General features: G+C 37.8%; 2 protein-coding genes across 3 annotated transcripts; both read right to left on the bottom strand.

Annotated features, from left to right (window-relative positions):
* Positions 1–766: 766 nt before the first annotated feature.
* LOC126789099 (protochlorophyllide-dependent translocon component 52, chloroplastic-like) lies at positions 767–4,216 on the bottom strand. 2 transcript variants are annotated; one of them, XM_050515165.1, is made up of 7 exons: positions 3,620–4,216; positions 3,209–3,396; positions 2,809–2,894; positions 2,543–2,724; positions 2,229–2,426; positions 1,475–1,662; positions 767–1,172 (listed from the first exon to the last, which is right to left on the bottom strand). In XM_050515165.1, the coding sequence occupies exons 1-7, from the start codon at positions 4,121–4,123 to the stop codon at positions 914–916; spliced, it is 1,605 nt and encodes a 534-aa protein (XP_050371122.1). In that variant the 5' UTR covers positions 4,124–4,216; the 3' UTR covers positions 767–913. The 2 variants fall into 2 exon arrangements, with proteins under 2 accessions (XP_050371122.1, XP_050371123.1); XM_050515166.1 differs by having other exon boundaries at positions 2,558–2,724.
* A 585-nt stretch (positions 4,217–4,801) lies between these two features.
* Positions 4,802–8,449, bottom strand: LOC126785814 (IQ domain-containing protein IQM2). The gene is made up of 8 exons (XM_050511465.1): positions 8,261–8,449; positions 7,057–7,589; positions 6,851–6,965; positions 6,692–6,757; positions 6,420–6,596; positions 6,092–6,331; positions 5,875–5,976; positions 4,802–5,760 (listed from the first exon to the last, which is right to left on the bottom strand). The coding sequence occupies exons 2-8, from the start codon at positions 7,557–7,559 to the stop codon at positions 4,972–4,974; spliced, it is 1,992 nt and encodes a 663-aa protein (XP_050367422.1). The 5' UTR covers positions 7,560–7,589; positions 8,261–8,449; the 3' UTR covers positions 4,802–4,971.
* Positions 8,450–8,686: the final 237 nt, after the last annotated feature.

The raw sequence follows: 8,686 nt of genomic DNA, 5'->3' as shown, positions 1-8,686 counted from the left end.
CATTGGATATCATCAAGATAGCCCCCTTATAGAAAAGGAATTTGAAGACAATGGATTAGGATTTATAATTTGTGATTCTCCCAAAGCAGCCGACCACACAATGGGGACTAATACTTGGAGAGAGATCAAGACTGATTCTTTAGAAACCGAAACCACTAATCTTTTGCCCGCAATTTTCCAGATGCAGTTCAAGGGAATGTGTTATTGGGTGGGATATGAGAAGCATAAGGAATTGCAGGTTTTCGAGGCACAAGATGATGAATATATTAGGGAGATTATCATTTTGTTTGATACTAGGGATGAACTATTTTATGATATGTCGTTACCTCTCAACATTGGACAACATGGCAATTCAATGCTTCATCATTATGGTGCTTGACGATACTCGCACTGAAATATCCTCCATGAATCTGGGTACCAACAAGCTTAAATCCTTCCTAGATGATGCTATGTTTTATGTTGATGGTGCAGCCGCTTCATACGTTAACAGCATAGTCTCAGTCTTGGCTGGGGGAGACAATAACAACAAGTTCATTACCAAACAGAATGTCTCACCCAAGAAATGTCACTCGCATAATACGAAATTCACTACAGAGATGCAAGCCTCATATCATGGGAGAGGATTGCTGAATTCTCCCTTCAAATTTGACTAGTATTCTGTCTCTCACCACATGCTGTCTAGCACGACAAGAAAAATGGGCCTTGCATTTTCTTGAATTAGAATGAATATATAACATGATTTTTGGAGAGAATTTCAGCGTCTAAATTCCACATTCACATGATCATTCTCTTATAATCATATACTTGTCTTCAACAAAGCTTGGTTACATGCGTTCAGTATATCGTATTGTAATTACATTGCACCTCGTATGGAAGGTTTTCTTATGCTAAACAGTTGGCCGAAGCATCAAACTCACACAAGGGCGTGGTTGTAGTCGTGAAAGTGAAAGTTTTTGTAGATAAAATGAGCCAACCATTTTGATCCTGCAAAACATAGTAGAGCTGTTGCAACTAGCGCAGTTCTGACAACCATTGATGATAGTACTCCTTGCTTTATTGCAGCAACAATTCCAAGTATAGAAAACGAGACAACCTGCAATACGACTTCAAGCACGCTTAGAGCTTTGTGGGCAGCATTACAACTGCTGCAGTTCACCACATGAGACCGGTACCTGAAAACGTAGTGCAATATCTCCTTAATGAGTATATCAAATGACTTGCAATATTATGCAACCTTAGTTCTAACGATCACAACAGTGACAACCAGATAAGAGTGTAAGACAATTTTTTTATTATTGAAATTTATGCTTGTATTATAATAGAGGTGACCTATGCACAAATTTTTTTTCACCAAAAAGAGCAATCCCATGACTTGTGTGACGGTCTACTTTGCTTTCTCAAAATTTTACTGATAAAATGGCACCAATTTTCTGAACTGAAGTTTGATGGAGCTCTGGTGCTGCATGAAAGTTACCTGTCCAACAACTGTTCTTTAGGAGGAGTTGGTGGAAGAGCCCCTGTGAACTTGCCTCTCCAATCCACCTGACCACCGGCATACTTGTTTAACCACTTTCGGAAACCAACAACAAGCGCATCTGACTTTGTTGGTACAAAACAGGCTTTCTGCCACTGGGTAGGGTTGGCATCCATTATCCTACGTTCCTGTACAATAAGAAGCCGAGAGCAAATCAGACAAGACTAGGAATGAAATTTGCCCCCTGAGAATCTATTCTATGATCATGTGGCTATTTGCATCATAAGCATGATGTTGGCAATTCTGTACTATTAAGTATCAACAACTGAAAATTCCTTATGAACATGCTAAGAAACTTGATGCCCATAATGATTATGTAAACAACTTAACCCATTGTGGGATATAATTATGAAATTATCCAAATAACTTGGTGTTTAAATAGTGCCCAAGTTATTTCTGCAATACCAATATTATGTTTTTGAAAGAAATATCTTGCTACCAAGTCATTCTCTTCTGTACTGTTCTCATTTATAGTAATTTTCAGACCCAAAATCTTTTAGCATTCCTGTGCTGCATATAAGTAACTTTATACATCATAATTATCAATTACTTTACCAGAATTTGGGAGTAAGGCTTATCCAATATCATAATGTATATGGACTTTATTGTAACCATTTTGACTGGAAATGTAATTGCGTATAAACAAGTGTGATCCAATTTACTTTAAAACTTAATACAAAGAGTAAGGAGTCACCTCAATATGAAGCAAATATAAATCCGAGTCCAGAATCAGGTTTTGTCCAACATGAAATATCCATCGTGGAACAATTCTGTCAATCCAAACGCCAAAATTTCTAGGGAAAGTCCATATCAATCTGCTATTACCTGGACTAACTGGAATACAGATAAAAATTAAAAGAGCTTTCTTTTGGCCGGTTTGAGGTGATGATACCTACAACCAAAGAGAAAAAAAACACTCAAGTATATGAACAAGAATATAAACGATAAAGGATGTGAACAAATAACAACAGAAAGTCTAGCTGCCAGAACAACTGTATTAAGTATTACCTTCTCATTGCTCACCTTTTCACTTCCAGGAGAGGATGCAGCTCCAGTAAAGAGAGAAACACAAAACACACATGGTGGCAGAAATCTACTTTGACCTGGATTCTGTTCTGCGATGAAACCATTTATGTCTAATTTGGGAATATACAAGTCCAATGGTCTGCCCCCTTCTCTATCAGCCTTTTCTGTTAAGGAAATGTAAATGTCTTACACGAGGAGAAACTAACAAAGCGATATCCAATAAAGATGATGATCCGTAAGTGACTAACCTTTGGGTTGTCGAGTTTGCATTATTCCATAATGTGCATATGGAACATGAGCAGGGTCCATAAGATTTTCAATCAAGACCTCGTACCTAAATTTGCAATTCAAAAATAAAGCACAGTTATATTTTGGAAGAGCAAAAGAAATTTCATATTCCAAAGTCTTTGATTGACAGTTTATGCACTGATATAGAAACTACACACTTCTCCTTTCTTTTAGAATTGTGGCTAGGAGCCGCTTCTGCCATTAAATGACAGTTAATAATTCATGTTGATACAGCTAGCTACAAGGTTTTTGACATTAGAGAAAATCAGACATAATAAGCTTTTCTATATGTCTGTGCAATTTCCCTCTGCAGAACATGTTTTTAATCTTAACTAGTAAGAGTATAACTTCTTCACATACCCATAAGGTATCTCCCTATTTCCCATCAAGCTGGCATACGATGGATCATCTATTTCCGGTATGTAGGGAGGCTTTTTCTCTGCAAGAATGTCTTTGTATTGAGGATCAGAACTTGGCCAGAACCACACCATTCCATTCTGCACGGTACTTGGATAAACACTGACACAGGCTTTCTTGGAAGTGTGAACCTGCATTTTTGGTTGAAGGATCATTTATTCAAGCATATTACTGTCATACAAACAAAAGAAGAACTTCCACAAGAGGAAGTACAATAGATTATACTAATACTTTTATCAGTTTTATCCTCAAGTTCATCAACATGATACAGAACAGCAATCTTATTTCATAAACAAAAAAAGTTACTCTATGAAATAAAACACCCGCAATCTGTCTAGGTTGTGAGTGAATTACCGGAGGGCCATCCCTAGGTGCTTGTGGAATGAACTTGCAGTCACCAGAGCCATTAAAACACCAGCCATGATAAACACACTGTAACCTTCCCCACTGATCAATCCTCCCTTCAGATAATGGAGCCAATCTGTGAGGACAAGCATCATCAAACACCTTCCATGTACTCTCATTTCTGTCCCACCACACCACCACGTCAATACCCAGAACTCTCTTTGCATGTGGGACTCTCTTGTCAAGGTCACAGACTGGCATCAATGGGTACCAATGGGCATACCAATCAAATTTGTCATCTTGGGTACGAGTTTCAGCTTCTGCTGCAATAGAGGAGGATGAGGAGGATATGGTGGTGAACGTTTTAAATGTGAGTTTGTGTCTTTGAACTAGTGAGTAAGATGAACTGGGTGTTTGATTGAAACCCAAGAAAGTTAGCTTCTTTGATTGGGTTTTCTCAAACTTAGATAGAATCTGTAATGATGGAATAGATGAAACTCTCAGAGTTTCCATTTTCAGAGCTCCACCACAGAAATGGGAACTTGATCGATCTCAAAGTGTTGATCTTTGGACTTGCTATTGGATCAGTCAAATGAAACTTGAGGCTCTGGTTTAATGGAGTGTGGTGGATAACATGCATCACATGAATATCGGCAATCAGTAGTTTTTACTTACCAGTTTGGATCTCAACCAAGCAAACCACTTGAAGTTGAGCAATGGGCCACGTCACCCACTCTGGCCACTCATCACCGGTGAACAAGTTGAGTAGAATATTAGGAATAGGAAACCTGATTCTAATAGGAAGAGAATCCTAAAAGCTCATACAAGTATTGAACCCTAACATCAACATCATCAAAGATTCAAAGATACAAAGATGACCGATCAGTCCCCTTGTACAATAGTCTCTCAGTTGCACTTTCAAGAACGAAAACGAGGTAAAAACACATGACAAGAACTTGCCTTCATATAAAACCAAGCAACGATTGTCCCAGCAGTGCTCAATAATCTTTGGATACAATATTAAGTTCCATTTCAGAACATAAAAACGAAAAATCGATGCAATTGGTGGTTTAAGCAAACAGAAATCTATGAAATTGTACGGTGTGTTGTGGCGCCAAGTACTTAAAGATATGAATATATTTGTGGTTTGGGATCTGCAACCTTAATATGTACAGAAGAGAAGACAGAAGCCAAGTAAAATTGATTTTTCTTTGTATTAATAAGAAAAAAATTCGTTTCATTTTGATGAATTAATGAAAGAATGTGTATACATGAGTTGGGTTTAAAAGAATGACAAATAATTCCTATATCATCTTTTCTATTCACACCAAAGAATAAATCTATAAGGGATCTAGTTTCAGTCATGAAACATTAGTGATTTGGGTTACTCTACTTCCTACAAACAATGGGGAGGACTGCGTTCTAGCAGGCTTAAAGCTTCTGGATAGCAGGCTTGCTCTATCAAATGCCCCGCCACATGTTGTGGGTGACAGCAGTGTTGGACCCAAGACGTTACCGATTCTGGGAGACAAGTATGAACTTGAACGATTAGCCTTTCTTGGAGATAAGTTGACATGCTCCAGAGCTCTAAACTGGAGCTCTGAAGGGTAGTCCCTCACACAACCAATGCGAGGTCCAGCTCCTGTTGTCCATTTGCAGGATAACTGCTTTCCCAATTGATATGATTTCATGCCTTTCAGCGAGTTAATCCTTTTGAGGATTGATTCTTCTGGAATGGTCTCTTCCTTAGTCTCTTCATGGTTTTCAGCAAACAAGTTCTGCTTTGGGACCATGTATTCATGTTCTGATGGTAGATGTACTTCTGTTGATACTGAAGATTCTACAGGGAAACTGTTGCGACTTGAAGCAGCTGCTTGACTTTCACTCTCAAGCAAACTTTCTCTTTTTGGTATTTCAAGATTAGATAATTTTCGACTGAGCTTGAGGAGCGGGCTTGATATTCTTGATTCCATTGCAACAGCTTGCTCCATTGAATCAGTCTCCTCCCTACTCGAGTCTTGAACAATGGTATCTTCAGTTTTTAAGCCACACAGATCTGGGATTAACTCATCTTCAGCTGAGTAGCTTCTCAGATGAGCACTCATTCTTTTCTTGCTAAGTAAATCCTCTTCTTCATCAACTGGACTCATCTGAATATATCAACAAAGTAAGCTTTATGAGTACTCGATCATGTATTCACTTATTTCTCATCATATATAACAAATCATCCAAAATAGTGAAATATGAAGTTTATTTCTTTATACCTTAACATCAGTCAGATCCACATTGTTCTCTTCAAGGAATGAAACAAAATCTCTGAAATTCTCTTCTGTTGGTCTATAATGACCACTGTGAGGCCAAACTGCCTGTAGAAAAGTAACAAGAAATATGTTTAGAAATGATAATCAATATCAAGAACAAAGGGCACATGGAAACAATAATGAAAATTTGTGAGGTTTTTGGTGCCGTAGACATATGTACCTTGATGATACCACTCTCAATTACTAATCTCCCAGCAGCAGATGTGGCTCCACCAGCCAAAAAACTGGAATGCTGAAAGGTGCCCTTCTGTTTCTTGCCAACATACAATACTTTTGAAGTGCTGAGAACAAAAATCCATTTGGCATCCTCGTCTTCTCCAGATGTATGGAGGAGCTCCCCTGATTGCTTGTAGAATAATTTTCCATCCTCCACAACAACCTCATAAGCCATTCTTTCCATCTGTATTGAGCAGAATTGTTATCAGCAAATGAAATAAATGTAAAATGATTAAGAGATAAAAGTTATCAATAAGGCAATAAACACTCACCGGTCCAAGATACTTTATACATTGCTGTTGAAGTTTCGATCGAGGGCATTTTTCAAGATTCACTTCCTTCCCTTCTCCTATATCTAGCCAGTAGAAGAATGGTTCTCTACTCTGACAATGAAGCCACTTAATGTAATAAAAGTGTAGATTGTGTCCATATCGGTGCCTTGGGTCAATCTGTTTTCAATCACATATGAAAAACTGATATCAGTGGAGGCCTATAAAAGAATTAAGGAAAACAAAAACAGGAAACTTAAATGCGATTGACTTACCGCTTCAAGCCAGTGCTGCAAAGCAAGTTTCTGTGCTTTACTATTCTTTGATAAACCCTTTCCAACCTGCAATTCAAAGAAAAAAAAATGTTTTAGTATTTCAACAAATTATATGTAAACTAAAAAAATGAAGCAGATGGCTATCTGTTAAAAGATCACCTTGGCAGCTCTAGTCCTTGCTCTCGACCAACGTGAAATGGCAGTTTCATGTTTCTCAATTTCAAAGAATGATATAGAACTGCGCTTGAGCTCAGCAAAATCTAATAGCTTCCACCTATATTTTTACAAACAATCAGAATAAGACTGGAGCACGGTAAACATATCAGTAAAATGGTAAGATTAACACAAAAGACATAAATTTATACCAGCTCTGCTCAACTAGAACTGCGCAATCTGCTAGCTTTCTTCTGGTCCGAAAGCTTTTGTACACTTTCTGCAACTTAATTGCCGCCATGTGTTTGGGGTTGGTGAAATCTGTTTGCACCGGTCGGATCATCCCCACCATACTATCCGATCTTGGGGATGGAATGTCCATTTCTTTGCTAATGGGAGTAATGGGGCTGATTGATCCAATGTCCACCTCTTTGCAAAGGGGACTAACTGATGTAATGCCAGTACTCTTTTGTTTAAACAAGCCCATTTTCTCTATCTCATCCCCCTTAAAGCTAACAGAAGTTTCTAATGTCATCTTTCCAGAACCTAAGGCTCTCATTATCGAAGGTTCTGCATCACCGCGGTTGAAACTAATTGATCTAACTGGAGTTTTTACTTCATCATCTCCAAAACTGATAGATTTTACAGTTACTGACTCTAACCCACTTTCTAAATCACAGTCTTCAGAAAATGGGCAAGAAAAGGAAATTCCCATATGATAGAAGAAGGGTGAAAATTCGGATTCCTGGGGAGAACACAAGAGAAAAAGTTAACACCACATCTAATACTGCCTTAGCTAATAGGAGAACATCACTGCAGATACAAATTGACAGCTAAATAGCCCAAATAGCGATTCAGAACTTATAAGACAACAAAAACCATTGGATCTACAAAACACGACTTGTATAACACATCCGACTGCAATTGCAATTTGAATCCAACTATGAATATCCCCAGCATCATTTTTTCCTAATAGCATTCTCAAAATGGGATTTCTATATAATGTAACTATTTGAAGCATATCATCAAATAATAAGAGATCATAATTTTATGTTGCTGCTGTAGAATCGATTAAAAATAACCAAGAATCTACAAACACATGAGTGACATGACTAAAAGTTTAGTTCTTCAAAGAAAACAAACCATTATAGAGAAACCCATTCCATTTGAATACCATTCCATATGAAGGGAACTGACCTACAAACCCATCACAAAAAAGAGCAGGATCCACAAAACCATCACATTCCCATGAAACCAAGATCAAAACGAAGAACACCCATTCCCATGAAAACCAACATTCACCCAATAACCAATGAGTTTTTACCATTATATGCGAAATCCAAACACCAAACAGACAACAAGGAGAAGAAGCACCAAGAAATGGATCATATATAGAATGAAAAGAGGCATTCTTACCTTGAATAGAGGATTCCAAAGTAGTAGAAAGCAATTGCTGTAATAATATATAGAAACGAAAGTTTCGAACTTGAAGTGGGATTTGTTTGATGGTTTGGTTTGTGTAGTAAATTAGTTACGGCAACAAACAATGAGTTTGAGTTCTCTCTCTATCTCTCTCTCTCTCTCTTCCTTGTTATGCTATACAGAGCTCGTTGTGTGTTTTCGAAACTAGACCTGTCATTGAAGCTCATATATAGAGCAATGAAAAGCGAGGAGAGAGTTATGAGAGACAGAGAGCCTCCATTTTCCAACCACGTGGCCATCGGGTTTTACTGGGAAAGAGAAACAACAACAACAACAGAAATTTGAAAATTCGAAAAAAAAAAACCCATTTATTTTCTCTCTCAAAGTAATAATATGACTCTTTCTTAGAAATTGGTTGAC

Source organism: Argentina anserina, chromosome 3 (assembly GCF_933775445.1).
Source record: "Argentina anserina chromosome 3, drPotAnse1.1, whole genome shotgun sequence".
Lineage (NCBI taxonomy): Eukaryota > Viridiplantae > Streptophyta > Magnoliopsida > Rosales > Rosaceae > Argentina > Argentina anserina.
This window is presented reverse-complemented; position numbering and strand designations above follow the sequence as displayed.

Coding starts and splice junctions, on each gene's coding strand:
- LOC126789099 (XM_050515165.1), bottom strand. CDS start 4,123: ATGGAAACTCTGAGAGTTTCATCTATTCCATCATTACAGATTCTATCT. Junction 3,397..3,619: donor CACCTAGGGATGGCCCTCCG/GTAATTCACTCA, acceptor CCAAAAATGCAG/GTTCACACTTCCAAGAAAGC. Junction 1,173..1,474: donor AAAGAACAGTTGTTGGACAG/GTAACTTTCATG, acceptor CTACGTTTTCAG/GTACCGGTCTCATGTGGTGA.
- LOC126785814 (XM_050511465.1), bottom strand. CDS start 7,559: ATGGGAATTTCCTTTTCTTGCCCATTTTCTGAAGACTGTGATTTAGAA. Junction 6,966..7,056: donor GTTCTAGTTGAGCAGAGCTG/GTATAAATTTAT, acceptor GTAAAAATATAG/GTGGAAGCTATTAGATTTTG. Junction 6,597..6,691: donor TGCAGCACTGGCTTGAAGCG/GTAAGTCAATCG, acceptor GATTGAAAACAG/ATTGACCCAAGGCACCGATA.